The 18,299-nt window shown below is 32.5% G+C and overlaps 1 protein-coding gene and 1 pseudogene across 1 annotated transcript; both read right to left on the bottom strand.

The window, feature by feature from the left end:
* Positions 1-429: 429 nt before the first annotated feature.
* Positions 430-2,088, bottom strand: LOC146722716 (uncharacterized; annotated as a pseudogene).
* An 8,991-nt stretch (positions 2,089-11,079) lies between these two features.
* On the bottom strand, positions 11,080-14,385 carry LOC146722715 (uncharacterized). Its single transcript, XM_085483981.1, has 3 exons — positions 13,095-14,385; positions 11,949-11,952; positions 11,080-11,503 (listed from the first exon to the last, which is right to left on the bottom strand). Exons 1-3 carry the CDS (start codon positions 14,383-14,385, stop codon positions 11,080-11,082), a joined length of 1,719 nt encoding a protein of 572 aa, XP_085340107.1.
* Positions 14,386-18,299: the final 3,914 nt, after the last annotated feature.

Raw genomic sequence — 18,299 nt, 5'->3', positions numbered from 1 at the left:
TTTATACAGTCGAACCTCAATATAGTATGTCATCATATATCTAACATATATCTAAATTACATTTATTGAAAAAATAGTCTTTATATGTATAGGAAAATTATTAAATCGTACGCGATAAAATGAATATATATTCTTATGACTTTCAAATAGTTCCAATGTTCGTGATAATAAACCGTTCATCGAATAAGGTTTGCCAATTGGAAAAGCATATCTCACAATACATATAATTATAAGATATAATATAGCATACAGCCAGAATAGAACAGTCAGAGGAGAAATCACTTTTTTCATTACAATTCAGTGATGCACAATATATACATACATATTTTTCTTATACATATAAAGACTATTTTAACACCATAGAATATTTATATAAATACAAATATACAAGATAATTTTTTAACGTAATGTATGGGCTTGTACATAATGTTAAAAATTATCTATCTCTGCTTGTTCCATTTCTGCAACTCGACATCTTTTAAAGATATATATTGAAGTTAGTGTTATCTCAGCTAATGCAAGCCATTTGTCATATAAAAACGACTTTTTTAGTGCTGCATATGCTGCATTTCTTTGTTTCATCAAATATTCATGGAACTTTAATATCATTCATTAAGGGGAGATTATCTTTTTATGTCTTTTATGTACAGACTGCGTTTCTTGCACAGTTTTATTGACACTTGTGCCAATATCTACAATGAGTAGTTTTATGAAATCTTTGACTAATTTCTTCTTATCCTCATCTCCTTTTTTGATACATTCTACAATTAACATATTTCCAACATATTTTAGAAGAGTTGACAAAGTAGATGTTACGACGGGAGCTTTATAGAGTTGTGTGTTATTATCATAACCTGCAATTATGTTTATTGCAGAGATGCAGTCATCGTATAATCGAGGATGGTACAGCGATTGGAAGTCTTGTATATTTGTATTTATTTATATCCTTTAACGCCAAGAGAAACCGTCCAAGAAGGCGTAACTTAGCACGAAACATGTCGTGCTGATGTTGCACTTTATATTTTACGCACATTTTATTTGCATATGTTATCAATAACTCATCGTATCTCAAAATCCGTGTTACTTCATCTTCCCTCATAACCGGAAAAACAGTTTTCCTTAAAGTTTTGCTGGCTATTGGATGAAGTCTTCTAATGATTTGTTTACCCATTACCATAATATTCTTATTTTTATTAAATTTACTGTTAAAACAAACTCTAGAGTGATGTCGTATTGTGCTTTTGGCAAAAAATCCTTTACATTTGGCACAGGCTGTAAAGTTAGTTGCAGATTTATGATATTTTTTATTTGGACGTCTACTAACAAGTAATTGTCCACTATTAAGTTCGGCTTTTGTGTTAAATTTGAAGTTTCCATTTTTCTGAATAGCGTCTATTTGCAATCTTTCTGGATGATTCTTAGGTAATATGGCAAACTTTTTTACTTGTGGTTCATTACGATGAACTGTTACCAAATGACGTGCAAGTTGAGTTTGCAACTTCTTGCAGAAAACACAATAGTTTCGTTTTGATTTCATTTTAGATGTTTCCACATACGTAAGCTCATCGTTGCATATTACTGAGCCAACAGTATTTGAAGTATTCAAACTTGAAGTGGAAGACGCAGTCTTGTTTATTGTACTTTCCACGCGATCTTGTGTAGATTCATTATCTTGTGAAAAAGAACTTTGTTCAGATGGTATGTATTCTGAATCCTCATCCGTATCATTACCTTGTATAAAATATTAATAAATACATTATATACAAAACATTATATACATTATATACATATGTAAAAAAAGGACACAGCTTTCACATGAATAAAAGTATGTATAAGCACAACATGTATTGAAATATGCATAACACAATATTAATTATTTTAATAAATGTATAAATATGTAAAATATATACAACAAAGCAAGAAAAATGTATCATAAGAATAAAATTTATTTTTTTTAAGGTTATAGATATTGAACTGACGACACTGGCTACAATTAAAGTTGTTAATATATATTTATTTTAACGTTTCGACCATACGGGCTGTGGTCCTTTTCAAAAATACAGTGGAAACATCAATGACTTACAGCATATCGTCTTTAAGATGTAAGAATAAACTTATCCTAAAAAAATCATAAAAATGAAAAGGTCAGGCCATGTTCAAAAGAAGATACTCAAAAATTTAAACAATCTAATAATAAATTATCACGAAAAGTAACTGATATGTTATTCAAGGTGCCAGTTTAAAGTGAACATACGTAAAGTGTATATTATCTAAATTTAGTAATAATATATTACCATGAAAAGTAACTGTGATATTTTATTCAAGGTGCAAGTTCACATTGAATATACATACATATAAGTAAAACTGATTACAATTTGATTCTAGAAAATAAGTGCGATATGTTATTCTTAGTGCACAAAATATAATAGTCGTTTATAGAGATTTGATTTGAAATTCATACTAGCTCGTACAATGAAAAATAATTGCTCGTAATGCCAGAGTACCAATTTGTTAATGACTCAGAAAAATAACATGGCGGCCTGCTCTCAAAAAACTTTCGATGGGTAGAATAAATAATTGAAATAAGAGTTGTGAAAATTGTATAAATTAAAAACCTCCAATCTTTCTTTAGTAAAATTTCGAATTTTCGTATCAACTTCCGATTTGTGTTATATCGTATTTTCAGGGAGTAAGTTATTGATCAGAAAACTTTGCCTTGTTGCTCGAAACGGGTGTATATTAAGTAAAATTTATAAATGTACAGTTCTCAGGTCAACTACAATAAAGCTATACGCTTAAAAAGTTTACTGATTATTTGTCGTAATATACAATAAAAAATTACATATTAATTATTCAAGATACAAGTGAGAAATAAATATCATTAAAATATACAAAAAAAATTTATCAATTTGACTCTGAAAAGTAAGTGACATGGTTCTCAAAGTGCAAGGTTTCATTTGACTTACAATTTTCTTCAGAAACACAGAAGAAAAAGGTATTTGTATATAGTTTTGTATATTCACTTCGTTGTGTGTGTAGAGCTTTTAAAAATACGTTGAATCTTTATTCTAATCTAATCTTCTTCTAATGTAATACTTTTCGTATTTCAAATGTTGTAGTAATTATTCTGTAAGAGCTTTAACATTATTTCTAAATGGACATCGAGAAACATCATAGTTTTTTGAGAGCAGGCCGCCATGTTATTTTTCTGAGTCATTCCGATATCACACACATATATATATTGTGTGTGAGTGTGTGTATGTGTATGAACAGGCCTATCTATAATAATTATAATTGATTACAAAGTAAATAATTCTTTGTAATGATTTATATAAAAGTATTTTAGAGATTGAATACATAATAATGCTATTATTATCAAAACACACAGAGCAGTAGAGTTAGATAAGAATAAATCATATAAATCATTTATTTATTACAAAAAATTATCTACTAAAACTTTGTAATCATTATATTCATAATAGATTTTTATATATTATTAGATTATAAATTTAATTACTTTTGTAATGTACAATATTTTTAAAAAAATATTATATACGTGTACATATATAAAATAATGCAATGTAGAAAAGAGAGAAGAGACAGATAGATCGATAGATAGATAGATAGATAGATAGGTTGATCGATAGATGATAGATAGTTCGATAGATAGATTGCTAAATAAATCAATATGTATGTGTATATATTATATATATATATATATATATATATATAAGAATAAAGGGGGTATCATTAAAATATCGCAAAAAATTTTTATATATAGATGGAGAAAATCTTGCAAATTTTAAAATCATCTTTATTTTTCGAATGATACAAAGTTTCACTGTGAATATCACGTTGCAGGACATCCTGCGTATATATACACATACATACATACTGTTATAGTCCGAATGACTATAACTATATTATATTATATTATATTAATATAGTTTTAATAATAAATTAGTAAGTCAGCTATTATACTATTATTTGAGAAACGTTCTCACGCTCTCGCGAAGCGCTTATCGCGAAAAGACGCAAACGCGATGAAATATAAGCGTTACGCCAAAACCCGCGGATCGCAAGCGAAGTATCAACCTGCTTCGCTTGCACCTAGATAAAAGCGTGTGAATAAAAATTAGCCAATGAAAGAGCTTCTCTACATCTTCCCCCGAAAGATGTAGAAAAGGGCAGGAGACCACCGCAAACGGAAAGCGAGGCGACGAAGTCAGTCGCTAACGAAAATCCAAAAGGTCGAGTCGCTAACTAGAACCTAACTAGGAGTCGAAGACAAGCCGCAGAATATAACTATCACCTGTAATCCGATTATCGAGAGCGAGCACACCTAACTAATCACCCAGGTGGGATTATACATAATTAATCCAACTCAAGAAATAAGCGAAATAAAAGATTTATTCAAATACACAAGCAAAGTTAATCAAAGTGGAGACGCCCACCGATCCTAGGATCCTCATCCTTCAGTCGACTGAGACCCCAAAATTTTCCGTGCCTTCCCGGAGGCACAACAATACATACATACATACATTCATATATATATATATATATATATATATATAGGTATATATATATGTATATATATATATGAATGTATGTATGTATGTATACCTATATATATGTATGTATATATATATACCTATATATATATATGTATATATATATATATGAATGTATGTATGTATGTATGTATGTGTATATATACGCAGGATGTCCTGCAACGTGATATTCACAGTGAAACTTTGTATCATTCGAAAAATAAAGATGATTTTAAAATTTGCAAGATTTTCTCCATCTATATATAAAAATTTTTTGCGATATTGTAATGACACCTCCTTCATTCTTATTCAATATTTATGGGATTCAATTGTTATAAATTTTTTTTACATTATATACATATTTTCTAAAAGTAACAATTTCTGAAATATAAAGCAGTCTCTTGCTTATTTTAAATAGTTGTTAGTAGTAGAAATATTATAGTAATAATAAGTAGTAGTTACAATAGTACAATAGTAATACTAATAGTTATAAAGTTGCAGTAGTAACAAAAAAAAAGAAAAATATCTTCTCCCAGAACGATTTGCATGTGCGTTCTGGTTATTAAAAAAAGATATTTTATATCACAGACGATTTATTCGTCTGTTAGTTGCTTTAAAAATATCTTCTCCCAGAACGATTTGCATTCCTCAAAAGCACTTTTAATTGCAATTATTCGCGCTTTTACCAATTATACTAATATAGAAGATTACGCGGATTCATGTAAAAATTCCACTTTACCTAAATGCTATATTAGAATTGACGTCGCACATTTTATAAAATCATACTCTAACTTTTTTAAATCATTAAACAAAAGAGTAAAAACTTTTTATCTTCACGCACTTGGTCAATTAATACTTTGCAGAAATGTCTCAAATGCTAAAGAAATAATTAAGTATATTTTTACAATAGCATTATCCGAAACCGATGGCAATTTGGAAAATGGCAATTCTACGCAATGTGATGAAGCAAGAATTAAACTAATAAACTTAATGACAACTAATGGATTGGAATTAGAAAACTTTGAAACCGATAATAGTACTAAAGACGAAATTGAAAGCAAACCGAATGAAATAGAGAATTTTATTAATCCGTTTGAAAATTCATGGACCACGTGGGGTAAAAAAATTTTAAGTGATGTTAAATCATTAATTATTTTAAATGAAGGCAATAGAATTAACCCACATTATTATCCTCAATTAGTCGAACGTCTAATGATTGATATTAGATCACTATCTCTTTGGACAAATGTTTATACAGATAAATTTGGTTACGGTCGCATACCTGCTTCTAGTGCACCAGTCGAAAGTGAATTCAATAAATTAAAATCTTTATTGTTAAAAGATTGTCCACTGTTGCGTGTTGATTCCTTCGTTCAGAAGCATGTACATTTTTTACATGGAACTACAAAACTTATTGAAGCACAAAATAATGACAATATTGTATCTGTTCATACAAAAAACATACTTGATGTACCTATAACTTCCACGCCTCTTAAAGAACCTGACTTTAAGGTATTGTCTGATTCTAATAATTCATGTCCAGTATGTCAAAATAATGATCAACCAACAGGTGCACATACTTGTTTTTTATGTAAAAAACATGTACATGCATTGCCTGAATGCTCTGTACCGTTTGGAGATGCTGAAGAAGGTTACGGCCAACCTCGCATATGCATAATGTGTAAAAATATAGATAATCCTAAAAAAATCATAAAAATGAAAAGGTCAGGCCATGTTCAAAAGAAGGTACTCAAAAATTTAAACGATCTAATAATAAATTATCACGAAAAGTAACTGATATGTTATTCAAGGTGCCAGTTCAAAGTGAACATACGTAAAGTGTATATTATCTAAATTTAGTAATAATATATTACCATGAAAAGTAACTGTGATATTTTATTCAAGGTGCAAGTTCACATTGAATATACATACATATAAGTAAAACTGATTACAATTTGATTTTAGAAAATAAGTGCGATATGTTATTCTTAGTGCACAAAATATAATAGTCGTTTATAGAGATTTGATTTGAAATTCATACTAGCCCGTACAATGAAAAATAATTGCTCGTAATGCCAGAGTACCAATTTGTTAATGACTCAGAAAAATAACATGGCGGCCTGCTCTCAAAAAACTATGATGTTTCTCGATGTCCATTTAGAAATAATGTCAAAGCTCTTACAGAATAATTACTACAACATTTGAAATACGAAAAGTATTACATTAGAAGAAGATTAGATTAGAATAAAAATTCAACGTATTTTTAAAAGCTCTACACACACAACGAAGTGAATATACAAAACTATATACAAATACCTTTTTCTTCTGTGTTTCTGAAGAAAATTGTAAGTCAAATGAAACCTTGCACTTTGAGAACCATGTCACTTACTTTTCAGAGTCAAATTGATATATTTTTTTTGTATATTTTAATGATATTTATTTCTCACTTGTATCTTGAATAATTAATATGTAATTTTTTATTGTATATTACGACAAATAATCAGTAAACTTTTTAAGCGTATAGCTTTATTGTAGTTGACCTGAGAACTGTACATTTATAAATTTTACTTAATATACACCCGTTTCGAGCAACAAGGCAAAGTTTTCTGATCAATAACTTACTCCCTGAAAATACGGTATAACACAAATCGGAAGTTGATACAAAAATTCGAAATTTTACTAAAGAAAGATTGGAGGTTTTTAATTTATACGATTTTCACAACTCTTATTTCAATTATTTATTCTACCCATCGAAAGTTTTTTGAGAGCAGGCCGCCATGTTATTTTTCTGAGTCATTAACAAATTGGTACTCTGGCATTACGAGCAATTATTTTTCATTGTACGGGCTAGTATGAATTTCAAATCAAATCTCTATAAACGACTATTATATTTTGTGCACGAAGAATAACATATCGCACTTATTTTCTAGAATCAAATTGTAATCAGTTTTACTTATATGTATGTATATTCAATGTGAACTTGCACCTTGAATAAAATATCACAGTTACTTTTCATGGTAATATATTAGGTGCGCAACTAAGTTCCCGCTGTTTGTCTATAGATGGCTCCAGCAGTAAGTGCTGATCGATTTTGACATATCCAAAACGTCACGAGCCAAGCTTAGACATATGGTAAACAAACCGCTTTGACATGTTAATGATTTTGTTTTGGCGTCATATACTTTTAGTTGTGTGAAAATGTCTGATTTTGTACCAAATAATCGTCATTTGCGGGAAGTGTTGATTTTCTTATTTCATTCGAAGAAAACGGCGGCTGAAGCGCATCGAGAGCTCCAAAAAGTTTACGGAGATGCTGCTCTAAGTGAAACAACGTGCCGTGATTGGTTCCGTCGCTTCAAAGACGGTGATTTTGATGTTGACGACCGTCCGCGTGAAGGAAGGCCAAAAACCTTCGAAGACGCTGAATTGGAGGCATTGCTCGATGAGGATCCATGCCAAACGCAAGAACAGCTTGCTTCAGCATTAGGAGTTGAATGATTCATTTGTAACCATTTTTTCACAATAAAGTTGCATTTTCATAAAAAAAACAGCGAGAACTTAGTTGCGCACCTAATATTATTACTAAATTTAGATAATATACACTTTACGTATGTTCACTTTGAACTGGCACCTTGAATAACATATCAGTTACTTTTCGTGATAATTTATTATTAGATCGTTTAAATTTTTGAGTACTTTCTTTTGAACATGGCCTGACCTTTTCATTTTTATGATTTTTTTAGGATATATATAATCCTGATGACGTCAGCGGACGCGGACAGAGAAGAAGAAGAAGAAGAAGAAGAAGAAGACGACGTTACTTTATTTTTCATGAAAAACGTCACTTTTTGACCGCTTGTATCTCCAGAACGGCTTGACCGATTTTATTCCTTCTTGGCTCAAATTACTCGTGGCGATGTTGCCTTTCAGGTTATATTACGTGCAATTCAAAATTTTTTATATTTTAGTAGTTCTACACCCCCAAAAAATGAACTTTGATGGTGTAGGATAATGGTGCGTCTCCTAATGCTTCGGAGAGATTTAACTTATGACAAGAAAATAATTTATCCGTTTTGCTTATGTTATCTTGTCTTGACAGAACACACAATACTAACAATAATAATCACGCCAATACATGTCAAAGGTTACATCAATTTCTAAACAAACAATCATACATCGTGCTAAAACTTTCTGTGTCTTTTTGTAAATTAATTGTAGAATTTAATTTCTTAATAAAGTACATTTCGGCAATTTCTCTTTTTCTTCTATTATTTTCTTTATGCATGATTGAAGGATTAAACCAGTCGAATTCATGGCTCATATTAATTCTGTGCTCGGTAACAACAGAAAAATTACTCGCTGAATTCTTAATGATTCTTAATGATCTCGATGTTCGTTAATTTTTGTACCAATATGTCTTTTTGTCTGCCCTACGTAATTAGAGTCACAATCTTTACACGTAATACGATAAACTACGCCGGTTTGTTTATTAATATCTAAATTATCTTTCCCGGTTTTTATTAAACAATTTAGTTTTTTGGGGATGGTAAAAATTACGTTAAGATTCTTTTTTTTGAGAAATCTACAGATGTCATTAGTAAACCGATTACAATATGGAATGACAATAAAATTATCCTTCGAAACATCTGTCGGATCCACATTTAAAATTTTTTGATCCACATTACTTATCGGGTGTGACAATTTATGGGTTCTATCATTAACATATTTATTAATGAGATTATCTGGGAAACAATTGTTTTTCAATATGTTCTTTACAATTTTTAAATTCGAGTCATGGAACCGTTTATTAGATAAAAGTATTGCATGGTCGACTAGATTAATAATGGTATTAATTTTATATTTCATCGGATGATTTGAGAAAAAATTAATATATCTTCCTGAGAATGTTAGTTTTCTGTACCAATTAGTTATAAGGTTATTGTTATCCCTACTAACGGTTGTATTTAAAAAATTGAGTGAATTATTAGTTTCAATCTCATAAGTAAAACTTAATTTTGGGTGATAACTATTAAACGCCTCTCCTACCTCTAATAGTTTGTCATTAGGGAGGACCATGAATATGTCGTCTACACATTGTTACGTCCAATAATTCACCCGGCGGCAAATTACCTTCTGCACAAGACGGTCTTCTCTCGCGTCTACCTCGGTGGACGTTTAAGAAGCTGCTCTCTATTTGTTTTATGGGCAACCTGCTAGGCCGGCTATACCCAGGGAAGCCGAGAGCTTGAGATTCGATTGAGAGTATCGGACAGAGAAGGAAACTGATGGGTCGGGTCGATAAATAAAGATATTTTACAAGTATAATGTCATTTATTCATTTATAAAACCTTTACGTCGATATAAAGTTTATTGGTCCTGACGTGATTCGTGGGGGGCTTGAAATTGAGTTACAATATTACTGAGCTCCTGTTCAGAATTGTTAGGCTGATTAAGGTAAGTAATAAAAGAAGCGAAGTCGTCCTGAGCTTCTTCTGAGACGAAGTTACGAGTGTCGTCGGATGTGAGGTTCACGGTGTCCTCGTCAAGAATATTAAAGTTTTGTTCGTGGTTAAATTGTAAGAAAGGATCGTATTCTGACGATACAATTTGTTGGCTTTGATCTGGGATATAATATTCGGGATCGGAAAAGAAATGATGATTAGGGTTCGTTATTAACGTATTTGACTCTAAAGGTGAAGGCTCCGGAAATTGCGGATGAGAATAATCAATGTAAGGCGGAAGGTTATTTATAGGCGAATAAACGTCTAGAGAAAGGGACCGAACGATTACTCGCGTGGGAAAGATTTGGACATGTAAGTTTAAGATTCTCCTTGTCCTACGTTCGCGTAGTCTATGGAGACGTTGTTCGTCACGATCAATTTGATTCTTCCTTCGGAAGGGGGAGACCATCTGATGGTTAAGGGGGGATTCTAGTGTAACAGGCCAAAAAATAAGCGATGTTTAAGATTTTTTTTCTAGAAAACTATTAATGATAGCCAAATAAAACTTTTTGGAATAAAAAGAGACCTTCTTAAGGTATCAAAAAATTTTAATTATTTTCAATTTGCATTATTTAATTTCAATATATAATATATAATCTGGACCCCTCTCTGAAATTTCCCGTCCATTAGCGGGCGTTGTAATGTTCTTCTCGGTTATCTGAAAGCAAAAAGCGAAATATTTTCTTAAAGTTAGATATTTTCCGCTAGTATTATACCTCCCTAACAAAGAAAAAATAATAAATTAAACAAGTTGTAGCGTTTTTAAAAAAATTTTTTTTTTTTAAATATAAATTTGATCATATATTGATAAAAAAATGTTATAAATAAGTGCAATAAACATAAAATGATAGGTATAGTACCTAAAGAAATTTATAACGAATTGAACAAAACTTGACCAAAGTTGATCGGTTTATTAGTTCTCAAGTTATCACGCCCGCCAACTTAAAAAATATGGTTTTGAGAAAAACGCGTTTAAAGTTTTAGATAAAGTTTCACGATACTTACTGCTGAAAAATCGACTTGAACGTTTATTCTGCTATTCCGGCCCCATACATTAAACCTTCTTCTTCTTCGAAAAAGTCTTGTAGTACTGTTTTCTCCATTCTTCTGGCTGTACGAGCCTCTTTAGTGCTTTCTAAGCTGCGCCGGTGTGCATTCAATAGTCGTTTGTTATTATGATTTTCGGCAAATGTTTTGCTCTGTTGTCCAATAATAATGCCCATTGCTTCCATCATTTTTAATATCGGAAAATAACCTTCATTAAATATTGCGGTAGCCAGATAAGCAGCAATTTCTATAGTCTTTGAACCACAGTGGAGATGTTTCGGAGCTAGACGCCAAATGCATGCGTTAAAACTTTCGTTACAATTTTGAGTGTATCCACCTAAACATCTTTGTAATAATTCAACTTTGGACAGATCTTCATAAATTGACAACAGATGATCTTGAACACTGTGACCGTGCGATCCCTTATTTTGATTGGAATCGAACTTACAACGGCCCAGGTTGCTCGCTTTCGTCATCTATGTGGTCGCCAGTTGTTTTGACTTTATAAACAACAAGGTTACTTACGGTCGTTGATTCCACGTGACAACGTTGACACGCTGGTTCCCTTAAGTGGATCTCTGTACCGCTTGGATTATTAATTTCTTTTTTCTGTTTTAGGTCGTCGTGGGATGCTAGATTCCTCCTTCTCATCGCCGCAGACATTTGAGGATTCGGTGGACTGGATCGCCGTGGGATGAACGATAATGGGTAAGTGAATTCACGCGTTATTTAACCAGGTAAATATAATGTATATTTTTCTTTACAGGTTCCGCACAGATTTTATATTCTCGTTTACAAACACTGTACAAAGTGATATGTTACTAGTCCGCGTTTCTCGTTCGAGCTGAACTCAACTTGAATTTTTCGTAACTAAAAAAAAAACTCCACTGAGCTCTTGGTGGTAAGAAGCCCGATTGAGTTCCCCGTGGTCCAGAACTCTTGAAGCCTTGCCGCGCTGGTTTATATGTGCCGCAAGGTCACCCCTCTACTGACCCGCTAGCCAATCGTGTTCTTCCGCCCCGCCAGGGGCCTGCTGACTACTCAGCGCGTTGCGCGCGCGCGCATGGCTCTATGCTCGGTTCAACAAAAGTTCTATTTTTTAGGTTTTTTCTATTTTTATATTAATATTTACTCAAGCATTATATTTACACTATGTACATATCCTTATTAGCTAGTTCATCTTACTTATTAATATTTTTGGGTTTCTATTTATTTTCTTAGCTTATACTTATTTTAATGTTATTTATATATATACTACTTGATTAATTTTTATTGGATTTTTATTTATTTATGTTAACTTATGTCTAGTATGCTTATTTGGAAATAAATAAAAATAAACATCATAATGATTTCGTATTTGATTTACCAATACGCCATTGTATAATTGTTATCAGTCTTTTTAAAATGTTTTAACCAACTGACGTGTTGGTTTTACAAAATAACTGAAAATATTACAAAATAAATAAACTTAAACATAACTGGTCTATCAACATAAAAGAATATCTAAAATTTTATCTTGTAAAACAAAATTAAATAATTCATATATTAAGTTAATCAACTTAAAGATTATTCTCGCGCTTATTATTATACTTAAATATAACCTATGCATCTGTCTAATATTTGACTAGTCCTCTTATTTTGATTACAACTCTTTGAAATATATTTCATAACTGAAACTTAGATTTTTGTTATTCTTTGCTATCTTTTATAACTTAATATTATAGATCAACTAAAAATGCGTGGAGTAATTATAAATATGCAAAATAACTATTGCAAAATAAAATTAACATTAAATGAATTAGAATACTTAAAATTGATTTTTATCAAACTCAAAAAAATAAAATTGTCATATTTCGTTATCTTATTAATAATACTTAGTCTAAATACATTGTTTACGTTTTAAAGTTCGGACTGCTTCCTTCCGCTACTGGGATGTCACGTCCTTCAACCAAGGCAGCTCTTCCGGACTGCGCCCAGCTGTGGTTGGTCGCAACACTTTTATGAAAAGCAGGCTGATGCTCGAACTCGTCAAGTTTTCCAGTCGCTTCTGCAACTCGCCACTTACACCAGCTTTCAGCTCCCAGTGGACAATATTGATGTTGCGGATTTTCTTCTGTCGAACACATATGATAATAAGTAGCCATTATGGCTTTTTTCATATCACTTACGGAATCTGAATGCCTTCTTATCGCCAATCCATAATATTTTGTTAATTTTTTTATAAGTGCGTCTGTCAATTTTCCTTTTCCTCCAAGTTTCGCTACTTTTTTAATATTTCTCAATCGAGTACCCATTCGTTTTTCTACGTGTCCGACACATTCACTTTTTTTTAATATTACATCTTGGCCATAAGGTTGTAAATCCAGAAGTGCTCTAAAAGTTTTCGAATCACCATTACCGACATAATTAACATATTTTACACCAAATCTTTCTTCAGATCTTAAAAACATTTCTTGCATTGAATCCACCTCCATTTTTCCAGCTGATCCAGAATGATTAATGGTGCATGTTTCTTCATGAGTCTCGAGCCATTTAAAATATTCCGGAGTATTCTTTTTATTTTTCCAAAATGTGCAAGATTGGCAGTAACTGCTTTTTACAACAAGGTCAATTATTTTTCCAGTGTTTAGTCCTATAAGCGTTGTCACACCAAATAATGACGAAAAGCCACGCTTTTTCCACGTTCCATCACCAGAAACTGTGAAATTTACAGCTGGATTTTCTTTCTGTGAAATTAATTCCATTTCTTCTTCTGCTGCTTTGCGACATAACGCATGGAAAACTGCATTTGCTGCAGTGTGAATATTTTCTACAGCAGCGTAATACACAGAAACATTCAATCCTTTCCAACATATATCCATGAGACCACAGAAAATATTAATACCTTCTCTACAAATTCCCAACAGTCTCATAACAAATACTATTCTTCGATTGATTTCATAGGCATTATTTACAAAAAGACCTGAGTCAATTCTTATACCACATGAGCATGTAATGACAATTTTGAAACCCAATCCACGATTTCCCGTTTCAGCTAAATTTATATCTTTTTTACATTCTTTACAAATTAACATTTGTGAAAGAGCGCTGAAAACGGTAAAGATTTCGATGAATCTGTAGCCATGAGTTTGATTTATAAGAAAATCACAATCCGTAGATTTCAGTTTTTTTGCAGCAGACGACGTTGCTCCAGTTTCCTCTTCTAATGTATGCTGATTTCCTTGGAAACGTTTTCTTCGCGGTTTTGTTGCACGAAAATTTCCAAATTTATCACCGTTGCGAGGCATCTTTCTACTTTTTACGTTGAACACGTCTGTATCGGTCGAAAGGTGAAACGATACTGAGGAACTGCCTACAGTAGCCTGTACTAATCTGTTTCACACACATACACAAACGTGTTTGTGTGTGAATAAAAAAAAACTTTCAAAAGATCATAAACATAACAATAGCTGACCCTAAATATCGATTGACTGCCTGCTGTTTGGAACTCTGACGCGTCTCACTAAACAGAGCTATAACTTTTTTATTTTTGCAAATTTGACTTTAAAACTGTAGGAGCGTATTTTTAAGATGTTATACTTTTAATTTATCCAAAAAAAAATTTCGATTTTTTTGACCCGTTACACTAGAATCCCCCCTTAAATAAATTTATATGAATAATACGTTTTATAAAACTGAGAGAATTAAATAATCAAAAGTAATCGAGTATGACTCACGTTTAAGTCGTGATCTACTTGTTAATGAATTAGAGATGAGATGAAAAGTTAATCTTTACGAGAGTGCCCTTTACCTGTTAATTAGTTAAGCTTGTATCAATTATAATTATAATTATACGATACTAAAAGAAAATTGGTAATAATGTGGAATAGGAAAGGGATTCTGAGTACGTGTATTAATATCTATATCAAGAATATTAATACTTGTACTTTCAAGCATCAAAGATTAAAGTTTTAAACATCGAAGTAATAATTCTTAGTAATTATCAAGACCTCTGTCATTCGGTTTGGTAAAGTAATTCGTTTGGATTATAGAGCAGAGAGAGAGTAAGCTGGGGTGGATAAAGAAATACACGGTTGTCCGTGAATTCTGGTCCTTAAAGGCGAATGCATACGTTCACTCTACTAAACGTGCATCTCAGAATCGTAGCAACAAATTTACCTTATGACAGGGTATATTTCTATTGGTTGTAAATAGGGTTAGGTGGTGTACACTTGTCAAATGAATCGAATATCAATATGCAAGATCACTGTCAGTTGGTGTGGTAAAGTATTCGCAACTATTAGAAAATGCAAGGTAATAAAAGCGTAAAAAAATAGAGAGATAGGTGTTCATCCGGCTATTCCGGGTTCTTTGGTTCTTGTCTTAATAGGCTAGTGCGACGTTCACTTTACTAAACGTGCACCTCAGAGATGACTTGCGAATGTACCTTCTGACAGGATATAGTTTCTAATGTGTACAGAGGAATTAGCGGTATTCAATTCGCTAATATGTGGTAGGATACAGGGTTATATACATATATAAATAAGCAGTGATACAATAAAATGTATAAATATATTTATTATAATAGATTGAGTAAGTATGCGATATGGGTTAAATAGTATCAAATAGTATTGAGTAAAATATTGAATAAACCGACGATTGTAACGCAGACATGTGCAGATGCAATTCGTGGATCGAAATAATATCAAGAATGCAGAGTAATATATGGCTTATGTCTATATTCAAAATTCAGAGTTCGGAATGTAATGTAAGATTGAGTTAATATTGGATAATTAAATATAATGATTAAATATAATGAGTGTCCGTCGCGCTTTACTATTTAGGGATATGTGAACTGGCTTAAATACTCACAAGGTTAGACAATGTCTAATGTGCCTTGCTATGGTATACTTCGCTACTGTGTTCTTCCCTCTGAGTTTGAAGATCTGAAGAGCCTCGGTACCTCGGTTCGAAATGGCGGCTGTGTCTCGTTGTCTTCGGGACCCCGTAGTAATTGCTGGTTGACTGCTGGATTATTGTTGATTGACTGGAACCACTGCGACGAAATTACTGCCGGTCCGTACTGGGTGCAGGGTTTATATACCGTAAAATGTGGTTCGCTCCTCCCATCGGGCGATGCGGCTTAGCCAATGGCAAGAGAGATATGCCGGGGAAGTACCGGAGATAATCTGTTCCTGGTAGAGATTGCGTCGGTTAAGTCCCGGAGAGATGGCTTCTCAGTAGCGATAGCGGTGTTCCTTTGGTGACTCATCGCTAACGGTTTCCAACCGTCTTTTATTCTCGGTAGCGATAGCGGTGTTTCTTTGATGACTCATCGCTATGCGCTCTGACTTTCTTATCGTATTCTCGGTAATGATATTTCTTAACGGTCCTTCTATAATGGTTTGCAGGTTGCAACGTGTTTCAGCGTTGCATCATGCATTGCATCATGCTTCTGGAATGTAACGGTTCTCAACCGTCTTTCTAGAACCTTCTAGAATCTTCTAGATGTTTCTTGAGAGTAAAGCCGAGTTCACATAATAAAGCGTGTTTCATACCTAATTATCTCATCATTATAGTGTACTACTTAATAAATGATATTTGGGTATTATCCTTTAGAATTTGCAATTTGAAATAAAATGCATTGGACAGTTAAAACTTATCAATTTACATTTACGTTGCATAGCTATATGTAAATTGATAGAGAGTTTATGTCAGGAATAAATTTCTAGACTGTTCCTGACTAAGTTTAAAACTCAATTCGCACATCTACATTGCATAGCTATAGTACTTTTGATTGTATGACGGATATAATGTTATTACGCATATTGCATATGATTTTTGTCTTCTAATTTATGAGTGAGAGTTTTAAGGTTAATAATATATTTGCTATAGACGTGCTTATTGGCTGGTAATGTTAATCTTCATATTTGTCGTTGGTCGGTAAGGTAGTTTTCTACCTTATCATTAGTGGGCAAGTTTATCTGTAGTTAGTAAGTCAGGTTTCTGTTTTATCATCGGTCGGTAATGTCGATTTCCATATTGTCGTGTGTTGGTCAGTGAAGTGCCGTCTAAAGAAAAGTCCTACATATTCGTGGCTGTATGAAGTGTGTAAGACACTCAGGGGTTAGAGCGTACGACGGGTATAGTATAATTAGAGGTTATGGACATACAATGTGTACGGTGCCTAGGGGCTCGCAAGTATAAATGGTATAGAATATACAGGGGCATTAGTAGCATGCAATATGTACGGTGTTTCAGGGGTTAGAACATACATTCGTTGTCTGATTTAGGCGCGCTTATTCTCTAACTTTTATGTTTCCTAACGAATGATCTGGAGCGGAGCACCCTTGTTAATTATGCCTTTTATGATAAAAATATTATTTAAAAGTGGATTGCTACTCCCATTGTCATTTGTGAGAAGACATGTTTTAACTTATGAGTAATTATATGTGTGATTAAATATTCGTTAATACCGGTCTTTCATGTAGGTTAGAGATTGTCATGACTAATATGTTAAAGGATAAATTTTTGAAAAAGATTGAAATTTTGAAATTGGTCTGGACGTTACAACATCTATAAAAACATGGTGTTTTGAAACCATGCCCGGACAAACAATTTGTTTCAAGATCCTCCATTACAATATTTGCGAGTATGGGGGAGAGAGGTGAGCCCATTGGACTTCCATAAATTTGTTCATAAGCTACCCCATTAAACATGAAACTAGTAGAACTCAATACTATGTCAATTGCATGACTAAACTGCTGAAAACTAAGTTTAATATGTTTCGAGATTTCACTCCATCTTCTTTCTATGCCTTTTAAGACTAATTCCTTCGGGATATTAGTATAGAGTGAAGTGACGTCCAACGACACCATTATTTCCGTTGACTCTGTAGCTTTATTATTTATTAATTTAACAAACTCCCAACTATCTTTGACAAACGATTGAGGTTTTTGGATTGAATTTAGTAAAATGGAGTGTAGATAATTTGCCATCATATACGACGGACTCCCAATAGATGAGATGATAATTCTTAGAGGGGTTCCCGCCTTGTGGATTTTCGGCAATCTATATGCTCTCGGAGTGTTCCCGTTCGTGCATTTTAAATTATTATGAGTACGTTCGTCAATTAAATTATTCTTTTTTCATGATTTTATATGTCGATGTATCACTCAACAGTTCAGTCATTTGAAGCGTGTATTTGTCCTTATTCATGATG

This window comes from Nylanderia fulva, unplaced genomic scaffold (genome assembly GCF_048542155.1).
Source record: "Nylanderia fulva isolate GAGA-0341 unplaced genomic scaffold, ASM4854215v1 Scaffold283, whole genome shotgun sequence".
NCBI lineage: Eukaryota > Metazoa > Arthropoda > Insecta > Hymenoptera > Formicidae > Nylanderia > Nylanderia fulva.
The sequence above is the reverse complement of the archived record's forward strand: the minus strand, read 5'-3'. Positions and strand labels throughout refer to the sequence as shown.